The sequence below is a fragment of the Homalodisca vitripennis genome, chromosome 2, assembly GCF_021130785.1.
Source record: "Homalodisca vitripennis isolate AUS2020 chromosome 2, UT_GWSS_2.1, whole genome shotgun sequence".
Lineage (NCBI taxonomy): Eukaryota > Metazoa > Arthropoda > Insecta > Hemiptera > Cicadellidae > Homalodisca > Homalodisca vitripennis.
In genome coordinates this window covers 87,003,430-87,027,000 of record NC_060208.1, presented here as the reverse complement: position 1 = coordinate 87,027,000, position 23,571 = coordinate 87,003,430, and the positions used below count along the sequence as shown (strand labels likewise).

Below are 23,571 nucleotides of genomic sequence, written 5' to 3'. Positions count from 1 at the left end.
GCGGAAGTATTGCGAACACGTCTATAAAATAGAAGATACATATAGGCAGAGGGAATGTGTCATAGACGAAGCAGTGGATAAATTTATCATATCTGTTAACAACGACTCGTCGAGTTCCGATGACGATGACGGCACCCAGTGATGGTCGAGTGGATCTAATGTCTGAAAGTGACAGCGAAATAGCAGAAGACATCTTTTATTTTACAAATATATAAGTGAATATACAAATTGTTTTTCCCGTTCACATTGAGTTCTTAATTACGCGCGCGCGCGCATACACACACACACACACACACACACACACACACACACACACACACACACACACACACACAGAGGTTTATTTATTATAACATCTATGGGTGCCGCGCAGTGGCAGTGGCCAGTATAGATGTGTCGTTCGGCCCGTTCAATTCGAAAGAGTCAGTCAGGTAAACGAGTGATCCGGATCAGAGTGTTTCAAAAGACCCGTTCACTTTGAAAGTTTTGTTCAATTTTGCCTGGCAACTGAATAAATTTGATACTTTTTCCAAATCAGGTATATGAAATTAAATAAAAATGGTTTATTTACACAAAAATAGTACAATAAAACACGTATACATATAGACCTACACGTATTGCAACAAACGTATGCACATAGCCTACATACAATGTCTGGAACCATGTAGGTATCACAGTGTAACAATACGGTTGGTACTTATACGTAGTTAATTATTTCTTATCATATAAACCTTGTAGTAATTCTATTTAATTCAATTAAAAGTTGAAAAAGAAGGGTAGTATAACTGGGAAGAGCCAACATGGTCCTAGGGTCTGTGCGTAGGTTCTGGTCGTGAATATTGGAACTCAAAACTAATAATATAACAAATTATATTATAAGTAAAACAAATCCTGCTGGATGGCAATGACAACAGTGACCACGCAGGCAATTGATGAGTCACATTGATAATGATACGCGACCGAGTATAAATCTAGTTTTGCTGCACTGTCGTATGAAGTATTACAGGGTTATGGTAATTATAGTGAAGAACAGATCGAATAACAATAAATAGTGAGGAAGGGTTAGAAGTTCAGCTCGTATAACAAGGGACAATAAGTCTATATACTTCTTCGCCATCTAACGATAGTAACCAATCCTTCACGCGTTTTTTAAACCAGTAAAGATTAGGTAATTGAAACACATAAGCGAAGTTGTAACTCAAAGACACGTTACGGTACAAAAAGATGATTAATTAATACAAATTTGTTACTCTGAATGTTTTTTTTTTTTTAATATAGAAACTGTAATACCGACTTGTTGCGAGTATCGTGTGTTATGAGTATAAGTTGTCAATGCAAAAAGAGTATGAAAATGAGTGTATAAGTAAATAAGAATTGTTTTCATAAACGAATGTCTTGTAGTCATTAGTTTTGCCTCGAAGAACAGTAATTCTGAAGAATATGTTGTACTCTTAAAGAACGTTATTTTTAGTATTGTTTTCTGTTCAATAATTAATGGCTCAAGAATATTTTTGAAAGCAGCACCATAGACTATTTAACCAAATGAAAGTTGGGATTGAACGAAAGCAAAATAGGCCACTTTAATTTCCTTATCTGTGAGTACTTCTCGTAATTATCTGAAGGCAAAATGTACTTGCGGATTTTATTTTTCAAAAAATTAATGTGTTTTGACACGTTCACATTATGATGTGATTTTTTTAAATATACTTTCAGGTATTAAATCGTGTCCAGGAGCGGCATTTCCTCTCAAACTGGACACGTAACGTATAACCTATAACGTATAACAGTGCATAAGTTGAAGGTCGAATTAAGCCTATAAGATCGGTCTTCGAAAAACATTGTTATATTTAAGCCATTAGTGTTCGCCAAGTTCTGACCCACATTAGTAAAGAATTCATTAAATTCGTTGGCTATTTCAAGCTTAATTTTGTTATTGAATAATTTGGTATTTGGCAAATATTTATTTACCTGGAAAGAAACTTTTTTAACCTCTCTACCACTCAATTTATTTACAACCCCATAAAACATTTTTAAATCCCCATTAGCTCGGTCAAATTTATCACAAAAATAATATTTTTTTAGTTGTTTTAAATTTCTGCTTAAAATGTTCCTGTAATTTACATAGCGGGTTTTAAGCTCCACATTAAGTGGTTGCTTTTTCACCAATTTACTTAATTGATCTCTTTCTCTTATGGTTTGGATTAAATCTTAATTAATCCATGGTTTTAGCTTTTTTGACCTAGTTTTAAATGTATTCGACTGGCTATTGAAATTGTAATAATATTCTGAAGTTGTAGTGTGAAAACATTTACATTAGTGCTGTTAAAAATTGATTGCCAATTAGCATTTAAAAGGTTATCATGTGGTAACACATGGTCGATATATGTGCTATGTGCAGGGTCGATCTAAGAGGAGGCGTTCTGTGTAGTAGTATGCGTAATATTATTTTAATGAATCGTTAAAAGTTATAGTCAGCCTGGGTATTATGAAAGGTGGTGGGAATTTAATCGGTTAAATGTATATAATGTGTTGTTATTTATAAAAATAAATTATTTTCAAACGAGCAATGTGTATGTTTGATGTTTAGTAATTTATTGAAACGTCGCTTCGTTCGTTTGGTTGGTACCCGGCTTGGCTACAACTAGGCTACCCGGTGGTTCCGGTTCGGGCTTTGTCCAGTGAACTAAATCTTTCTTCTCTTGCTCTTCGTCGTCATGTGGCCGACGTTGTCCTTCTCCTAAAGATAGTCAATGGGTTAATTAAGTGCCATGACCTCCTTGCTGAGATAGACTTTAGGATTCCAACAAACACCAGATCTCGTGATCTCCTGAGTCGAAGATATCACCTCAATAACATCGACTTCAACAGTCTCCTTGCAAGACTTGTCCGCCTAGGGAATCTAGTGGCCTCTGAATGTGATCTCTTCTATGAAAGCAGCCCTCAAATCCGAAGTCGGGCCTTCAACATTCTATCCATCAGTGTGTGATATATGTATTAGTACTAGACGCTAAAGTAGGGAGTGTCCGCCCTGTGAAATGTTGTTATCTTGTTATCCGTTGTTGTATTTTTTTTAGGTTTTCATATCTTTATATTTATTATATATATATATATATATATATATATATATATATATATTTCATGTTTTTCTTTATATAGTTTATAAGAATTCATTAAATTCGTTGGCTATTTCAAGCTTAATTTTGTTATTGAATAATTTGGCATTTGGCAAATATTTATTTAGCTGGAAAGAAACTTGTTTAACCTCTCTACCACTCAATTTATTTACAACCCCCTAAAACATTTTTAAGAACCCTATTAGCTCGGTCGAATTTATCATAATATTTTTTTAGTTGTTTTAAATTTTTGCTTAAAATGTTCCTGTAATTTACATAGCGGGTTTTAAGCTCTTTGCTTATATTTTATTACTATTTCATTGTTATTGTTATTAATTTTGTAGATTTACTTTTGTTATAACTTTAAAGATGTATTATGTTAAAATCTTCATAGTCTAGTTTGGAAGTATTATTATACTTATGATTATTGTTAGTACTGTAGTCTATTGAAATGTTTCTCGTATATACATATTTTACTCAGTTATCTTGTATGGTCTATTTTGTCAAGCATTTTTACTGTTATTTATTCCAATTGCTAAACTCATTAAGTGACTTAACTTTTTGTCCAATTTAATAGTGGATCTAGAGGTTATGATGTGTAAGTCTTGAGCCTTGTTACTGTATTTCTGTATAAATTTGCTGCTTGCCGTTTATAAATAAATAAAAGAAACACAGCTGTTTGAAGACTACCGCCAATTTGACTTGAGCCAGTAGGATACTGTAAGGCAATTTACCTGGTGGGGCTTATTGAGATTCTTCGTGTTCAACAACAGCGAGATGAGACCTATAATGAATAGGCTACTCAGAGAGTAGGAGACAGTCAACCATTAGCTGCACACTTCCAGATGTTTCTGGAAACTTCAAGAAAGTATGTAAAGCTACTTTTTGTAATAACTTTGGAATTTCTCCTAAAATAATTCTAACAATCGTTAAGAAGAAACAATTAGGCTCTGTTTTCAAAGAGAGTCGCGGAGATCCAAAAACTTCAAATATACGGAGCGACATAGAATTCAAGTTAAAAATCATATTAACTCATTCCCCACAGATGTATCTCATTACAGTCGTTCAAAGTCTGAAAAGGAATATCTAATTGGTAACTTAAACATAAATCGCATGATCGCTGCCTTTACAGAAGAAATCCTGATAGTGGAGGAACATACAAGTTCAACCGTAAAGTATTCATAAAATACTGTTCTATGCTATTTTTAGAAGGACAAGAACTGATACCTGCAAAAGGTATGATTATTTAAAGATACAATCAACATCCAGTAACCCCATACAATCGGACAAAGCCATATAACACGTGAGCTATACTACCAGAAAGCTAAAATTGCCTTTTCTACGGTAAAAAATTACTCAACATCCAGCATTTTACCTCTCAGCCAACATTGCACCATTACTGTGGATTTTTCCTTTGTATGGAATTAAAGTTTATAAAATTTAACCACCCGCAAACTTAAAACGTGATTTTTTATGATAACGTAATATAAATATTTTTCTTGATTTGAAACTGCAAAACTATATTTGGGCCAATATTTGTTTCTGAAATAAAAACTAAAAAAAAGCACTTAATAATCTGATAGAGAGTAATTACTTGACACCGAAGAAAATTTCCCAGAGAAAATATCCAACATACTGCCTTACAGTTCCTAAAACACCTCATATATATATATATATATATATATATATATATATATATATATATATATATATATATATATTACTCTATGGTTCGCGTTCACACCACGCTGGCTTACCACATAAACAAATGCCCTTATATATTTCTCTCTGAAACGTTCCGTTCTTCCTTACCTATTACTTATCTCCTGCAAGGCTTCTTCGTTAATAAATGATTGACTTCACGCTAGGAGGTGCAGCCATAGAATCAGTTTTATTACCAACTTCTGTCATCTTAGTAAAAACAAAAGATTTCAGAAGTAAATTCCCTGGCCTTGCCTAAAGCTAATCTGTATGCGTTTCCTTGTGACCCGCAGTTAATCGGTGACCACACTAAATGATGAAGTAATCCACGTTTCTACTTGTGAGGTGGTCGTGGTCGTTTCCTTCCTAGTATAACGTTTTCTTAGGAATTACAAAGTGAAGACTAGGACACTGTCGTGTACGATCTATCAAAGGCCTTTGCTGTTCCCCGGACGTCTCGATTTATCTGGGCGATGGTCACCTCCTTCCAAACATCCTGGCCTAGAGAGTCAGAACCAATATGTACCATTTTCAGTATTGATGTAGAGGTTGTAGAGTTGAGCCTCAAAGCAAATTTAAACACTACAGATTAACTCGCTCGGACTGCTATCGTGCGTACACACAGATTGAAATCTGAATTCGTCATTAACTGGCTTGAGAGACTTCGCCAAACGCTCAGGCAACTAGGAATCAAAGTTATATGTTCCAAGTTTTACGAAAATAAGTTCAGTGCAAAATATACCTGATTTGTATCTGGTGAGTCACCATTATCTCATCATTATTTTCATCAGAGAGTCTCAGAGACGTGAACGTCTAAGGTACTCTGATATCTATATTGAAACCCTCCACTGACAATTAATTTAGTGGAACTGGTCCTTAGCGAATGAGACAATCTAGCTTAGCAAAAGAACCTAAAACAGGCAGGAATGACAAGGAATAAGGAGGTACTCCTTCCTAAGAATATCAGCGTGACTTCATGTACAGGACCTCTATTTGTTACATTATAAGTAATCCATTGTTCTGCTGGTAACGGTTTCAAATGTCAACAGAATATTAGTAGTACACTGTAAGGTTTGCACAGCCTGGGTGGTCTCAAAATAAATACTTCAACGAAAACCAAAATTTGTATTTACAGTTTTGCAATAATATCATCTATAACGTGTATTTGTAAGAATATTACAAACAGACCTATGCTTATAATGTTTTTATTTTTTATTTTTATCACTGAAAAGTTTAGAATGCCGTCTATTGAAGCAACGACTCAGGACCCAGTTAGTAACTTTGTATAGTATTAGGAAACTTAGACAGAGGAAGGTAAGAACGGCAGCAGCCACATCCAGTAGCCACAGCTGATACCAGGGCAGTTTCGCTGATGCGGGCCTGAGATGCCGAGTGTCTCGGTGTCTCAGCACGTACTCTATCCAGTACACTGCTGAATCCATCCGTGACATCGGCTGGTCTCTCACTATCCGGGACATCTTCTTTGCGTTTTCCTGGTATCTGTAACAACATCATATTACTTCTACCTGCACACATGACGCACAGTACATACAGTACTGATTTGCTTTATCGTTATCTAGGTACGTTCTGCACTCGCCTGCAATCCCTTAAGCAAAGTTGCGCGCTCCGTGAGGTTGGCTTCATGTTTGTTTTGGGTGTTTATAGCTTCTAAACTTCTGCTAAAACTGGTATTTAACTTTTTGGCGTACAACTTTAAAGTCCTCTCTGATTAAAATTGTGTTCCAATGATTAAGATTTATGGAAAAAATCATAACACGATATTTTTTATTTCCTGGTGGAATATTCTTGTAATTACAACAGAATATTGTAATTTTTGAATTGAATGATGTGACCACGGTTCTGTATTAGTTGCGTATCACAACTGTCCTATAATCATAACGTCTTAAAACATAGATGCAACAACGGCGACTGCGCGTCAGCAACGATAAATTACCCTCGAGATCCACTAATATTCTAAGTGAATATGATTGTCAGAATGTTCTGTTGTACAGCACCACGTCACAAGATGACGTGTGAACGAGAGTGTGACAAATGCAACGAAGATACAAATAGACAACAGCTACAGTTGGAGGAATTTAGCTGTGCTCGTAGGGCCCAGATACTACCCTCTCAACAAATAAACGCTATCTGTGTGGCGGGTTGCGTTTACGTGCTAGCCGATACATCTACGCAGCTGATTAAAACTGCACTGTTAATATAATCAGTTGGTTCCTGTCTATTGAGTACTTTTCTTCTATCACATTTCGCTTGTAACGTTGTGATGTGATAATAACCTAATAAGAATGTTATGCCAGAGACTCTGGTTGTTTGGTGCTTTTTATAACATACTAGCTGTTTCCCGCGGCTTCGCACGCTTTTCGTAAGCTTTGCCCGTGTATGTGCACTTCTAGTTCAAGTCAGTTATATTTCAACGCGGATGTAGAGTTTGCCTTGTTGCCACGATCAAGAAAATCTGTGTATGTTTATAGCCATTGTACACGCTTTACAGTACTATAAAGTGGTCTAATACTTAAGGTTTAATCTTAAAAACAAATATACGTCACAACTTAGCGCCTTCAAATAGTGTTTGGCTATTTAACATACGTAACTGTCTCGTAATTGCGTTTATAATGTGCAGGCGCTTTGAAAACATTTTTGCAGCGCCGCCCGGTGGCTAGTTACATCAATGGGCATAGCTTATAAACCTTCTCCGTGGAAAAATACGTATACATACAAATTTTCATAATAGTCTCCCTAATATTTTGCGATTCCATAAAGGAAAAACACACAAACATTCATTTATATATATATATATATATATATATATATATATACAGGTCTTTAAAACAGTTTTCGTAAACAATTAAAATATTGGAAAATTTGTTTTTGAAAAATGTATAGGGTTAAAATTAGACATGAGTTATTTAAAATAATTATTTACAGCTATTTTGTTACCTGGTTGAAGACAACGTCTAAAGATAAGGGTGGTTATGAAATACATGTATAAATTATTACTTAAGTTACTCGTGTGTGTGTGTATATATATATATATATATATATATATATATATATATATATACATTAAATTGTATAAATGGCAATAGTCTTATTTAATTTCAATAAACATTGAATCACAAAAAGTACTTGCTCCGCCGGGAGTCGAACTCGGATCTCTCACTTGCCGGGTGAATGTGCTACCATTAGACTACACCACAGAGCGCTTTCTTTTTCTATGTGACAGATACGGCCAAATACAAAATAATTTAATCGGAAAAAATATATATACATATATATATATATATATATATATATAAAGTATACCATGAAATTTTAATTCCACGTTGGAATTTCATGTTTAGTATAGACGTACGTTCGCACCTTAAACTTCTGCCGTGTTTTTATGTAGCAAAGATTTACGATGATCGTTTTAAATACTCTAAATGCATACAATGACTCCTGGAAATAATGTTTTTCCTATCTTCAGAAATTATATCTTGAAGTGCAATTGCTACGAACTTTTTAAAAATTCACTTAACCGAAAACTCATTTTACTGTACCAACTTATCACGACAGGTGTTGTTTCTGGCTTCATCATGTCATGTTACAATATTCTTCTATACCGAGCTTTATATAGCACTCGTTTTCCCCACTAGACCAATCGTTCCTTTTCTGTGTGGTCGCAACACTACAATAAAGTAGATAAGGTTCAAACAATATTTGGAACGTGAATTACATACATTTCCTAGAAATCTTCCTGTCATGAACAATTTATACATATACACTGTATAAAAATCTAAAATTCTACCTGACAGGAAATGTTAGAAGGGGTGAAGAGTGAGGTTCGTCATTCCCATAACATATCAAGTCTTGTCGTGTTATAGCCGTGAAGTGTGTTGTCAAGCATTTGCGAAATATCAAAATAAATATATATATATATGATTTAATGTGCAAAAATTACCTTTGGTCATTCAGTACTGTTGTGACCGCTTTGTAAATAGAGTCTTCGTCCATGGTCCAAAAGTCCAATATCCGTCCCACTCCTAGATGTTCATAGAATCTCACGTTAAATCTGTAACAGTTTTTTCGGATGTGCAAAACGCAAGCACACTCAAATATAGGCTGACTAATTAAATATAACCTTCTCAAAAAATAGCAATGAGTAAATGTTTTAGCATTTATATAGAAAAAACTTACATCTGGTCGGCAAAGAAGGGAATAGCAACGACAGGCACCCCTGCATGTAACACCTCGTGTTGACTCATCAGCCCTCCATGAGTGATGAACAGACGACAGTTGGGGTGAGCTGCACAAATCGTGGGGTGGTGTTTTAATCGCTGTCGCTAAAACCACTGATAAAGTTATTACAATCAACAACAATATATTTTCTTACCCCTACACGCTGCATATCAGACTGGTGAATCCCGTTCAATCTTATATCTCATCTTATAACTAATGAATTAATAGACATTGTTCGTAATGGTAACCTGATTCCTGCAGCTTTAAAATGCAGTCATATCTGCTGCGAGGTCTCTTACATAATATTCTATCCTGTTGAGAACATTTTGAACTATAAATACTTTAGCCTTAAGCATCCTTGGAAGGCGTTCCTCATCGTACCATTTATTGAATCGGATTAACTGTGTGTGAGAACCTAACGGTCCTAACTTTACCGGTAAAAGTAAATCATTTATTCACCAATGTACTGGTATACCAGTATATCAAGAAATTATCAAACACCAACTCACCCAACACTGAAGGCTGGGGCACCCACTTCGTAAGCTTCACGTTTTGTGGAACATCTAGTAAACTTTGTAGATTTGTTTTCCACAAAACTTTCACTGGCAGCTTCTTAAATACGTTTAAAAAGGCTTGAATATACTCACGAGGGAAAATTTGAATAGGAACTATTGTACCTAGACTGAAGAATATCACACCATTCTTAGCATCATCCATGAATGATTTTATGTCCTGAAAATTAAAAATAGCATTAACGTGAAACTTTATAGTTAAATACTGTATTACGCAATCCATGAAATTTTATTGTTACATATATACTCTTGATCAAAAACAAGGCAAATATTAAGTGTGGACCAAAAATACTAAGTAAATTACAATAGGCTTAAATATACACTTTTTGGCCGATATTCTTTATCGTGGAAACAAGGCAAATTCAACAGTAGCGTCGAATTATATGCTACATACAGAGGTCTGAGAAGCCTGCTTCTGTCAGAACATTACTAAGATGGGGTTTATAATAGTCTTTAAATTTATAGTAAAGATAAGAAGGACCAAGCACTGTAAACTTAATATTGGATAAAATTTACAGTGAAAAGTATATTTTTACTAAAACTTTTAATTTTATCATCTCCATATTTTTTTACTCAATAGCGGTTGCAGAAAAGGTTTAAATCAGAAGTTTATCAAACTTATTCTATGTTTTCACACTATAAATGTAAATTAATTGAAAATAGTGGTCAAAATAATTAAATATATGGTTGTTCTGTCAAACACATTATTTTTACATGGGACATTGAATTACATTTAACAGGCTCTTTTAATTAATAATATTTGTTTGCCGTAATGCAACTTTTGATAGAAATATTTGATTTTTCGCAACTGTAGAGACAGTGGGTCGTAGCTCGGAGGCATTTTTAAAATTAGAATGGACCTATATGTTAACCAATGTCCAAAGAATGTCCATGTAAAATTTCTGTACAATCGGTTGAATCCGTGAAAGCGTAAAACACCTATAAGCTTATTTTCGCGTTCATAATTTTAGTAATGACATAATTGACTTAGATTTAGTTTTAAGCATATAACTGTTCAAAAACATAAACCATAGATATACAATACTAAACCTTTTAACACTTTTGATAGATTTTATTTTATACAATGTACATTTCGAGTTCGACGAATGCACCACCAGATCTAAATTATGAATTCGTTGAATTCGAAATGTACATTTTACAAAATAAAATCCATCAAAACGTGTTAAAAGGTTTATTATTGTATGTTTAAAATCGAACACTTTTCGAGGCTACATCTCTAATATTAACCGTAGACTCACAACCGTACAGTTTAAAAATTGTCAAATCTCTTTAATCGATTCACAATATTGGGCCTAATTCAATTGAAATACAAAACTGACGATTAGTGTTTGAATTTTAAAGATGCTTTCCTAGTAGGGCCTACCTCCTATCCGTAAATAACGGTCAGAATTTACAGTAGAAGTCAAACCTTTGTACAAAACAAGGTGAGTTTATCTTGTTTGCCTAAAATTTGAGTGTCCTGTCCACTACGATACGACGCTTAGAGCTTCTTGAGCAATGTTCTGCAATTTAATACTTAGCATGGATTTGGGTACACGTTCAGATACGTTAATAACGAGACTTTTCAGTTTGTTTATTTACAAAGCATTTGCCTAGAATCACTAATGCGCTTAATTCAAATAACGTTCGTGTTTCAGCAGTTCCTGCCAATAGTCATATGATTGCTCAAAACAATTACCTAATGACTTTTTTTTACTACAATGGGCAAAAAGGATTTTGAAGCTGGATATTACGTGTGATAGGTCCGTCACATAAAACAAAACAAAACAACGTCAACATAGATCGTGGGGTTATTTCTTAATAATTGGTTTTTCTAAAAGGGTGGGTGAAAATAATTGTACACACAACTCTGCCTTCTTTCAAAAAGCTAGAGAAACAAACCATTATTCATTAATATATATTTTATTACGTGTCAAAGTAGTCAATTTTGTCAGGAGAATTACATGTTTAATGTAGTCATGACAGTTTCAGAGATCACACAGCAAGGACGTTACAAATCAATTTTAGCATATATAGGTAAATGTTATAATTACATGGATGTCAAACTTAATTCCTATTCATAATTAGATTGACCGAATGAGTTTTTAAGAAATTATTTGAACCATATTGACAGCAATATCCTTATTAGTTTTACATTTAAGACGTGTGTACTTTTTAACATACATTTTACTTTAGTTTTCATAATTTTTATTTCAGTAAAATCAAGAGTGCTGGCAAAGTCAACTACAAAATACTTAGTTACTATTAACTAATGCCATTATAACTATTTCTAATGGTCACGAAATGTGATGGACAAAACTTTACGGACAGTAAAACTGATTCTACTTTCAGAACTTATTAACTAATCATTTCGAATGTCCCTAATAACTACTAGTTTTTAAAGTTGCAGAACAAAATGTCCCAAATAAGAGTTCTCTGGTTATTATTGTTGGAGAAATCAATAGTTCAAGACCCGAGTGGCGATAAGTTGCAAAAACATTAGAAATAATTAGTAAAAAGACTAGTATTATTAGTAAGAATCCTAAAGGCGATTTTGGACATCACACGTACTTCGTCTTTGACAATAATCTTCTAATTCCTCTATAAATAAATATTATATGGCTCGAGACTTTCCATATCAAGGAATAAAACTTTCGTACGGCGCCATCACGCTGCAGGAATTTTAGAGCTCACTGGATTTCATTAATATTTAGTGCTGTTTAGAATTTAAAGTGTTTAGGCGTTTCGCTTTCATAGCGTATGGATTGTACAATAGTTGTTAACATGAAATTAAAAGCAGTTCCTAAAAATGTGGTAAACTATGTTAAAAATTACCTGTGGAAGTGGTGCCGTATGGGTCGAAATGTGTGCTCCTCCAATAGGTACAATGTTGGGGGTGTAAGGTCTAGGGTATTCCAGAGTTTGGTAAGCGTTTGTCAAAGATAACGCAATATTTCCTACCAGCTCTGTGATGTGAGGCATTGTTGGATCTTTGTAGTACTTCTCTATAATCTCCTGATGTTTGGGAAGGTGGAATAGGTGGTAGTATAAGAGTGTCACTGTCGTAGATACAGTATTTCGTACTCTTTCCATAAAAGACATTTGGTTTGTAAAGTCAAAAGAAATTCTATCTGGAATGTGGGCAACAGATAGCGAGTTTCCCGCCATCCAATCAACCGTTATCCAGTCACCAATGCCCTGGAAGTTCACTACAGGTGCTTTGAACTTGTGACCAAAAACTAACATTGATTCCATCGATATCAAAGCCTCCACAAATACCACGTCAAACTTTTCGTTAGAATTGAGGAGATTCTGAATATTTTCACTTCTAAAAGTTTCCTCAGAAGTAAGCGTTGTCACCTCCGAAAGACTGCTTATGGCAAATCCAAAAAACGAAGACATTTGGCAAAAATCTTTAAAATCTTGAAAGCTCCAATCATCTGTAAACAAATAAGAGTAGGCTAAAACCCAAAATGAAACTTAAATGTTTTTACTTAGTATGTACATTTTTATTTCGCTTTTAATATCACAGTTGTTTTTATATTTAAATATAACGGAAAAGGATATTTAAAAACTGTTACCTGTGCGTTCTATAAAACTACTGTTCAGAACGTGGTAAGTAATGTTTTCCACAGGAGAGTTTGGCAGGAAATGGCCATATACCACAATCTGATGGCCTCTCTTAGCTAGAGCTTGCATCACCGAGTACTGTAGTATATGATGGCTCTTTCCCGGCGTCGTCATTAGTGCCAACATACGAGCCGATAGAGCTAAACCACTGACACTCAACACCAGTGTTACCGACAGCCAAGAGTTGCCCATTGCCTATACAGCACAAAACAACATTTGTTACAAAGGACTATCTGCATGTGTCGGAAATCGTTTCAAGAACTTACACGGTGCATTCTGAATGTGATACACATGATTTTGTTTGTAACGTGACTATTTATGCTACAGTATTTACCGGTCGGATACTGTGGTGAGGGTTCTGCCCTGCCAAATACACGTAATAATTCTTCGTACTGCCACATGTCGCGTAACAGGCGCGAGTGAAATGAAAATATGTCAAGTCTACAGTTCATTTTACTCTCTACATGTACACACAGACAGATTTCCTCATCGAAAATCGTATCTTGTGTGTTTAAAGGATCACATTTAAGGCTATAAAAACACCTACACTAGCACTTAATACTTCCTCTTGATCCAAATATACCCAATCCCGTAATAGAAGTAAGTTCTTTTGTAAGTTAATTTAACATTTCTTGGGGCTCTGGAACACGAGGCAGGTAATTTAAAACATCGCATCTGAACCAATAGTTGATGTATAGCTAAATATCTTAAATTCTGACGTTCGGTTGAAAAGTTTTGATATCGTCAACATACCAGACTTGTTGGTGGACACCCTCGTGTAGTATAAATAATGTATTGATAAACTAGAGGTTCAAATTTGGAGCCTTTGAGGAAGTGGCCTAAATTAGAAGAAAAACTCTCAGGATATACTTCCTCAAACCGGAAACTAATTATCCTTTCTGAAAGACCCGAACCAGACCGGGGTTTTCAGTCAATTTTACAGAATCCCGGCCCTTCAGGAGACCCGGACTTGCCCCGCCACACGTCTATTTGAAGGGCCCGTGTAGAAGGCCGCGGTGGCGGAATACGTCGAGGCCCGCCATGCTGAGTATGGCCCTGGATACGACTACAAACTGTAACTAACATGTAAGAATTTAATGCAGCGAATAACAAGAGGAGAAAATCCAACAGCTTGTAGATACAAAAATTAATATAGTTTAGTGAAAATTGAATGGACTAACTCTGATTAATCTGAGAGCTAGAGGTAGGCTACTACTATATAAGTATCGATTAACATAAGATTTGTTAAAATTACTCCCATAAATGATGATAACGAGAAAAAATAGGATAATTTAATTAAACATAAAATAGCGTACAAGCTTGCTTAATTAATTGTTTTTTATTTACTTTATGGCATATGTGCTTTCTTGTTGTCTTTTATATAGTAGTTATCTTAATAATAATCATTATTTTATTATTTTATTTTCTGTCATGTTATGAATTAAATCGAACTAAAAGTAAGAAAGGCTGAGAAAAAATATAGAACAATGCAATAATAAATTAGAATTGGGAATAGCGTTAATAACCCACAATTGGATTTACTTTAACGCAGCACTGAAATCAAAAAATCTAAGTCCTATATTTGATATTAGTAGAACATTGAAGTCTAAAAAGCATACAATATTTTTGTATTTTTCATATTTGCATTGATTTACATATCACCACTCGTATACAAATAAACTAAATAAGTAAAGTTGGAACAGTTTTAACAAGAAAAACTTGAACAAAATAAAAAATCCATTAGTAACGTAAACTAATATTTACCTGAACAATGTCACGATGTTAGTTATTAATACGCTAACTTGGCCTACGTTAAATCTCGAGATATGTCACATGAAGTTGTAGTTAAACCGAGATAACTATGGTGTTATCTACATTTGCAGAGTCATGTTGATTAGTACATCAAATAGGCTATTATCTTTCTAACAAATTCGTGATAATAGTTTAAAGATAATGTAAATGGGAATTAATTACAAGTTAATCAGAATAATTAAAATAACGAGTTTTATTTAAAATTTAATATCACTTAGTTCTCTCTGTATACAAAAATATTGTATTTTGCTGTAACTTGTAATATATCGTTTTTCAGTTTATATTTAATTCAATATTTTCCTTATATTTACTCAAGTCAAATGTCAAGCGCGCGCGCGCGCGCGCGCGCGTGTGTGTGTGTGTGTGTGTGTGTGTGTGTGTGTGTGTGTGTGTGTGTGTGTGTGTGTGTCAGAACTCAGTTAATGTTTATAAACCTTTCCCACTTTATCTTGTTATAAAATATTTTATCACACAAAACTCCAACAAAAGGAAAACTATAAATGACACTTTTTCAATGTTTTATTACAATAGTAATAAAATTGTTATATACAACTTTTTTTATTTTTGTTGAGTTATTAATATTAAATAGTAATGAAATATAATTAATTTTTACTTGAGTTGCGGTGGTTAGCTATTATTGGGAGATGTTTACTGTCATTTTTGCACCTTCTTCTTCTTCTTAATCGGCACCATAATTCGATTTAGGACAAGGATTGAAAGAATATATACAATCCTTCATCATCAATTTTTCTTGAGCAAACAATGAAAGACTTTCAACGTAACTTACGCAATTATTCTTGATATAAAATGCAAAGTTTTCAGGCTCATGTACATCTTTATCGTATTTTTGAGCTTTTTTAAAGATTTAAAAATATAGATATTTCAGAATATTTACAACAAAATAATTTCAAAACAAAAATTGTTTAGTAAGAATCATGTAATATACTACTTTTAAAACTATTTTTTTACCTTTTGCATAAGTTTGGTACATTTATAAAATATGCTTTGTTGGATTGCAAATAAAGTCTTGTTTTTCTTAAGAGGTCATGTATTTATACATTTCAACTCTTTAGTACTAACAAAAAAATAGACAATTATTTGACGTTACACGAGTGGTAGTAGTTTTGATTGGTAAGAAAAAAATACAAAATCATGTTGTTTTGGCATATTTATTTCCCTTTCTATTCGTTGTGTACTTTCGGAATCGGTCTGCCACGCAAACTATTCACAAACCACTTAATGATCTTGTAGAGAATCAGGAAAGTCAAGCAGATAAAGACAAGAACAGCAGCAACCACATCCAGCAACCAAAGCTGATACCAGGGCTGCACTGCTGAGGCAGGCCTGAGGTGCTGAGTGTCCCGGTGTCTTAGCACGTACTCTATCCAGTACACTGCTGAGTCTATAGGTGACATCGGCTGGTCCCTCACTATCCTTGATATCATCTCTGCATTGTCCTTGTACCTGTGACATTTAACTCTTGATACTAAACGATATTTCCTGTATGGTACAACGAGTTATGGAGATTCAACAATGTTTTCGTAAAACAAAATTCTGCTTTTTCTTGCAGACCCCAGAAAGGTTCACTTCTGGCTGGTTTATACCTGTAAGTTCAACCTAAACTGGCTACAGTAAATACCGATGTGTCATCTACATCTAAGCAACCTATTGGGTACCACACACTGACCGAAAATGTGGAAATATAGAGAAAAGAATCTTATTTACTGCAAAAATATAAAAAGATTTGTGAACGCTTAAACATCAGGGAGTACCGTACACGGTCTGTATTGACTAGAATAAACTGCAATATAACAAGCTCCACTTTTTTCCAAGGAGACAAAAAATGAGATACAGTGTCCGCTACACCTCTCCATGACTGATGTAACATGAAATTTCGACATCAGGCGGCCCTAATCTCTGAAAGCCCTGTCATTCCGGAAGCAGTGTAAATGTCTTTTTAGTACAATGTGCAATGAAGCAAGGTTTCCCCTGCTTATTGTACTAAGTGAACAAAAATTACACATTTTCAGTTGAACGCCTCTCAAATTGTGTATTGTAAACTATTGAGATTTTACGCTGAAGGAACCTGAAAATCAACCATCCAATCATCACCCATCCCAAACGAGCCTTGAAGAACTAGCCCACGTGGAGCTGGTTAATCAAATATTTCAGCTGTTCACGGCATCCATACATCTGAAATTAGACCGGGATACTATCATAACCCAATCTAGACGTTACTATATTGTTCATCCCCCACTGATTTGTAGGCAGATCAATGAGGCTGCCAACTTACTCTTGCAGGGTAGAGATCATTTGTGTATTTAAATAGATGACATTATAGTCCCATTTTGTTGGAAAAGGTTCCAAAATATTATTATAGAGAAAGAGAGAAGAGGTGTAGAAGACACAACTGACCAGGTCGTCATTGCAGAGGCATTGGCTGATTTCTCTCTCTTCCCTTCTACTCAGTCCTCTCTTTTTACTTGCGGGCTTGCGCATAAAAAGATTAAAATGTACCTGAAAGTTTATGTTAGGTACGTTTATTTTAGGTACTTGATACGCCACATTCTGCAATTAATGAATAGTTTTGTATGTATTATTAACTGGTTAGTTACCACCAACGGCTGAAGAGCTACATTAACGTTATTATCACAGCAAAAGATTTAAACATGTTTTAATATTTATATCAATAAACTTTATTCACTTAGCAAAAATTATCACCTTCTGTCGTTCAGCACTGTGGTGACCGCTTTATAAACAGTATCTTCGCTGATAGTTGCAAAGTCCAATTTTACTCCAACTCCCAGATGTTGGTAGAAAACCCACGTTAATTCTGAAATAAAGTTTTCCTGTGAGTGAAATCAGTCATGTCTCTGTACTTGTGACCACACATTTCCAGTTTATATATTTACAACTTTCAAATCTCCTTTGTTATCCATATTTATGCCTCACTTTTCCTCAAGTTGTTTTAAAAAGTATAAATAGCTCAATGCATCATTGCCCAAAGTGAACTGTGGGATCTAGTGTTCTTCACTTTGACAGCCACGATCAGAAACTAAACAATTGGCTAGCGCTAGATAGATGCTAAGACCTTGCGTTGACTCCGCATGCTCTTTCCTATCGGCAAAAAGATTACATCAGCTAAAGTTAGAGAATTGATCCACTGACTCTCAATCTTAAAACAAGATCTCTGACACAATCATCCACACAATGTTCACAATGAGAAAAAAATTTACGACAGTAGATCGTCAAACCTTATGCCACTGCTTATACAATAAACCCAAAACTTCTCACCTGCAACTTAAAACACGCCTCACCTACGTTCAGTATGATCTTGTCAAAACTATGAAGACCCTTATCCAGCCAAGACGTTATCAAAGGCGAAGTAACTAACACTACCAAACGCATTAGCGACGTCCAACGAGTACCTTAGCATGAAATTATTTTCATTGCGTTTCAGACAAGATAATACATTCAAGAATGCGATGTACTCAGTTTTCGTCAAATATCGACACTGATACAAAATCCCTAAGGCGCTGAGCATATATGTCTGATGGTAATGAAGGGTACTGCAGAGTCCAAGGCGCTGGTTCCGACAAAACAGTTGTATTATATGCTAAAACCTGATTCCACTGTTTAACTCTACGTGTGGAGTGAAATCCAGAGAAGGATCCTGAATAACCTCATCATTTGTCGTTTTTACTGGAAAAATGGCCAAACTACAACGCGAATCACCAGAAAACCTTCTTAGAGGGGGTTCAAACAAATCGAATCTGATGTTCCGCCTCCGCAGGAGTAAACATACAGGAGTAACTTCTTTATCTCTCGTCATAATATCCTGTATATCACTAGCGGCTCTGCCCATATCCTGTTTGAGTCTTACAAATAAGAACTGAGCAGTTATAAATGTAAGTAAGATAACAGTCACCTCGGAATGGAAAGCAACGCATATAGCTTTGACTGATGAACAACCTCTTTGTAACAATATCAAAGACTAGCGCATATTGTGTTGTTCATGCTAGGCATGTGATCAGAACTGTAGATTCATGTGAGATTTTAATACTAATAACAATAACAACAAGTACCACTTATGTACACAACTATTAACATTTTAGTATAAATAATTTATATTTTCTATACAGTTGAAATTAAACATAACCCAGAAATAATTATCTAATAACAGTCCTGTTGTTTTTACATTAATACATCAATCATACTTTGTTAGTCTCTTTTAGTATAGAATAGTGTTCTGTTAACCATAAATTGTTCATAATTTTTGTTAGATGCAATATGTGTCACAGATTGTAAATTATCCTTATCCTTAGTATTTGTTGTAAATCCTATTTAAGACATTAATAAAGTTTATTATTATACTTAGGAATTAGAAAATATATTTTAAAGATAATGGGCTGGGAATCTTACTAAAATACACGAGCTGTGGACATGACGTGGTGTAGACATAAAGTGGTGACAAATTTGAAAGCTTTTTCCAAAAATGTAATGACACAAAGTGAATATTACGCTATTGTTGCATAACTTACTTCTGGTCGCCGAAGAAAGGAATGGCCACGACCGGCACCCCTGCATGTAACACCTCGTGTTGACTCATCAACCCTCCGTGAGTGATGAACAAACGACAGTTGGGGTGAGCTGCACAGACAGTAATGTTTATCGTCAAGTGCTACCAAACAATTATAGCTAGAATGTAAATGTCCATCATCAAAGTGTTCAGCACTGAAGGCTGTGGCAGCAGCACAGAGAACTTCACGTTTTATGGAATATTGGGTGATAACATTGGAATTCCACAAAACAACAAATTTTTAATTTTAACTCTAATAATCATACGTATATAATCCAACGTGTTCATGGATAAAAAAGTGGGTTTTCATATTTCTTCTGATTTATTTAAATACATTTTGGAATGAATTGTTTTTATATTTACCAATAATTTTGCATTTATGTTTATTGACGCAGGCTGAGTGGAAACACTTTTCCTGATAAAGTACGCTATATTTACACTGGCAAGAAATTGAGCAGGTTTGTTTGGACAGTAAAAATTAAACGGACGCCGAGAGCTCTCAGGGGTGTCACCTCTATAGTCAGACAGCCGTTCTTGAGAACTGTAGAGCAGTGTCGGATATTACCGAGATATCACTGTAGTAACGCGTAAGAACAGGTTTTAATTTACTCCCGCACGAACTAGAGGTGCAGGTACCGCAAGTAATTGTGATAGTACTCGCGATTGAAATTGTTTATTCTTGTTCACATTACGCGACAGCAGTTTCTCGAGTTCTCTCACATCTTCACTTGCTAGTGTTGTGACGAGTGCCACTATAGGTTTGAATTTGGTGCTGTCAGGTTTGTCAGTTACCGTAGACACAATAGTCAGCTGAGCCGACCAATCAGTCGTGATTATAACAAAGGAAGCCTCCTGATGTCTGGAATACTCCAGGACAGGTTCTGTGAGGTATATTCCTGCGAACGATTGGCAAGCTGCCAGGGCGGATGTTGTGTCGGGGTCTTGGCCCACATTTTATAGTTAGGGGACGTTTGGAAATTTATCTAAATTAATAGTTTATAATATTCTCATCAAAACCGGTTAGGTTTAGATAGAGGAACTCTGGTGGCGGATCCACGGTAGATAGTCCTCTGGAAAGATGCCCTCCTCCGGTCGCGACGAACGAGGTCACAGTGTAAACTTGGCTTTCTGAATTATTCAATCATTCACTGATTAAGTTATCCCTCGTAAAAATATGGCGATCACTAAACTGCCCTTCACCGAAGGCTAATACGTGATGAAATTCACATTTTCTGGATACCTGGAAAACTTTGCCAGGTTGTATTTTATAAAGCATACTAGCACATACCCGCAGCTTCGGCCGCAATTTCTATGCTACATTCCGTGTACTTGGTCCAGTCGTGTTCAATGGCACTCAGCCAAATCGCATAGAAAAACATGAGCCATCATCGAACTCATTTATATTTATGTACAAATGAAGTCCTTGAAAAATTTAACTTCTAGAGATGACATCGTTATCGAGGTATTCTGCGGGCAGTTATGATGCATAAACGCTCAACCAAATCCTTTTGGACAATTTGTCAATGGATTGGAAAGGTGAGAACACGTGCTTAGCTTATTTCTTGGCCTATCTAAAGCATTTTACTGTGTGCATCATGAGACACTGTTGCACCAGTTAGAGAGATATGGCGTGTGGGGACTTCCACAGTTATGGCTTGCCTCTTACCTAAAGGAGCGAGATCGAGTCGGTCCTACCGAATGGAGATTTCGAAGTCCGGCCTCGTCCAGCGGCTATCTTAGACTATCCACCGTAATACTAACGATACTGAGATACTAAACCGTCTCTCATTTGACAACTGCATAAACATATTTGACATGTTCTAGATCGCAATACCCGCATTGACACGTTATACACAATACCTGGGTAAAGTCCAGTCGTTGATGATCGGCCACAGTGGTATTGCGGGGGTGGTTGCTTAGTGTGTAAGAATCACATACACTCTTGGCTCAGCTGGACAGGCCAGTGTTCTATTAAAAAACCTTTTTGAAAGGGTTTTCACTCTTTCTGACAAAAAAATTAGTTTAGAGTAATCATCCTTATAATAAATGAAAACAGTTTTCCAATGTATATAATTGTAAAACATACATATTAGGCCTACATAATTTATATATTTGTGGCTAATCTAGCAATTTTAATAGTTTTCAGTTTTAATTGTGTGCTAAAACTGAAATTCTCCAACGTGTCAAGGAATGGACAATTAAAAAGACACTCAGTTAGCGACATTTTTACTCGGTTCAAGGGGTATGAATGCTTTCTTTTTCATGAGCCAAAACTTATGTAGTACATTTGAAAGCAAAACTGATATAATTACTACATTAATAACATAAAATAGTAAATAAAAAGTATGTGTTTGTTTCTACTGTTATATAAAAACGATATCTAAAAATATTTAACATTAATTTAATTTAGAGTATTTTTGTTAGTTTTGACCAAAAAAGATTTGTTATTTACATTTTGAAACAAATTAGAGAAAACGGTTTTATAGCATTTTCAGCTCAGTTTTAAGAATTTTGAGTTTTTAATGAAACGTATTGGGATGAAAGTTAGTCTAAGTACAAGTATTATTGAACATATGTAACAAATTTTAGTAAATTGGTCATTTTTAAATGCATATTTAAATTAAGAACTTAAATAACTGAATTAACAAAAAACATTTTTAAACATGATTTAAAGCAGATTTCGAAGATTAAAATAATTTGACCACATTCAAATAGATTCATATTCCCATTCAGATTTTACTACAAAATGTGTAATATTGAATTTTAATAAAATATTTAAAATCTAACAAAGAACGTGCGATGCATGATTGGTGTTTATTCATTCATCAATTATCCATTTCTTATGCCCCGATTTTTGTATAGCATTTTACAGTTATTTTAATTTCTATTGAAGTCTGATTCAAACAAATTTTGTTAAACATTTCAGTTAAAAATTATTTAAAAACATAACAATAAATTTATTGTTAATTTGTCACCTTAATAGTGTTTTAGTTAAATAATGTTAAAAAGGTTTCAAAAATAGACTAAATATAAAAGTGATTTTACTGTGAAATTTATTTTACTTTTATTTTAATAGTTACACTGTAAATAAAAATTATTTTAATCATAATTTGTAATATCAATTATATTCAATTATATAGTATTTAATATTCTGAATTCTGTTGGGATTAAAGCCAGTTTTATTTAAAAAATGATTTTATTTTTTTTATTTCATCTAATGTATAAACAGTAATTATATTCAATACAGTAAGGATAGTATAATATTGCAATATATTTTATGTTGCCCATACAGCAATACAGTAGTTATTAAGGATAAACTGGTCAGAACAAAAGGCTAGTTGTGAAGAAGTTATACAAGTTATGAAGACATTATTTTGTACATAGCAATGTGAAGTGCTACACCAAATATATGTGATCAGCTAAATATATTACCTTCAGTGTATGGAGGCATCAACTACTCGGGACAACATACTTCACGTATTGAGATAGGATATAGCGTGTAAACTTAGTCAACAAAATTGTGTTATCTGAATTTGCTTGATGAAAAGTTAATTGCTTGTAGTAAAAGAACCTTATCACACTTGCTTAACTTGTAGTATAGATAAGAAGGTTGTGATAGCAGTTATTAAAGTCATCTTCATAACAACCAGAAAGCTAAAAAAAAGTCGGAGTACACCAAGCCATGTGTTGCGAAACATGCTTTGCTGAAGTTTCATTCAAATTTTCAAGTCTCTAGGTCTATTTGTTCTTCAGATATTCTGGTGAAAGCAGATGGACAGAGAAATATTTAGAAGAGGAATTTGCCAGTCTCTCAAGTGATAGCCAATAATGTAAATTTTCAAGTCTTCTGTAGCGCAGTCCGTTCTCGAGACATCCCGCAAACAGTCACTGACATTCAGCCAAATCCCTTGGATGGACTGGAGGGGCA

General features: G+C 34.6%; 2 protein-coding genes across 6 annotated transcripts; both read right to left on the bottom strand.

Moving 5' to 3' along the window:
* Positions 1 to 5,919: 5,919 nt before the first annotated feature.
* Positions 5,920 to 16,429, bottom strand: LOC124354323 (UDP-glycosyltransferase UGT5-like). 2 transcript variants are annotated; one of them, XM_046804684.1, is made up of 7 exons: positions 16,298 to 16,429; positions 13,204 to 13,447; positions 12,458 to 13,062; positions 9,560 to 9,782; positions 9,009 to 9,117; positions 8,773 to 8,883; positions 5,920 to 6,314 (listed from the first exon to the last, which is right to left on the bottom strand). In XM_046804684.1, exons 2-7 carry the CDS (start codon positions 13,442 to 13,444, stop codon positions 6,020 to 6,022), a joined length of 1,584 nt encoding a protein of 527 aa, XP_046660640.1. In that variant the 5' UTR covers positions 13,445 to 13,447; positions 16,298 to 16,429; the 3' UTR covers positions 5,920 to 6,019. The 2 variants fall into 2 exon arrangements, with proteins under 2 accessions (XP_046660640.1, XP_046660639.1); XM_046804683.1 differs by lacking the exon at positions 16,298 to 16,429 and adding an exon at positions 15,017 to 15,123.
* On the bottom strand, positions 16,218 to 23,201 carry LOC124354324 (UDP-glycosyltransferase UGT5-like). 4 transcript variants are annotated; one of them, XM_046804686.1, is made up of 5 exons: positions 23,076 to 23,124; positions 21,504 to 21,611; positions 19,606 to 19,714; positions 17,786 to 17,897; positions 16,218 to 16,528 (listed from the first exon to the last, which is right to left on the bottom strand). In XM_046804686.1, the coding sequence occupies exons 3-5, from the start codon at positions 19,649 to 19,651 to the stop codon at positions 16,246 to 16,248; spliced, it is 441 nt and encodes a 146-aa protein (XP_046660642.1). In that variant the 5' UTR covers positions 19,652 to 19,714; positions 21,504 to 21,611; positions 23,076 to 23,124; the 3' UTR covers positions 16,218 to 16,245. The 4 variants fall into 4 exon arrangements, with proteins under 4 accessions (XP_046660642.1, XP_046660641.1, XP_046660644.1 ...); XM_046804685.1 differs by lacking the exon at positions 21,504 to 21,611 and having other exon boundaries at positions 23,076 to 23,201; XM_046804688.1 differs by lacking the exon at positions 17,786 to 17,897 and having other exon boundaries at positions 23,076 to 23,133.
* Between the last annotated feature and the right edge of the window lie 370 nt (positions 23,202 to 23,571).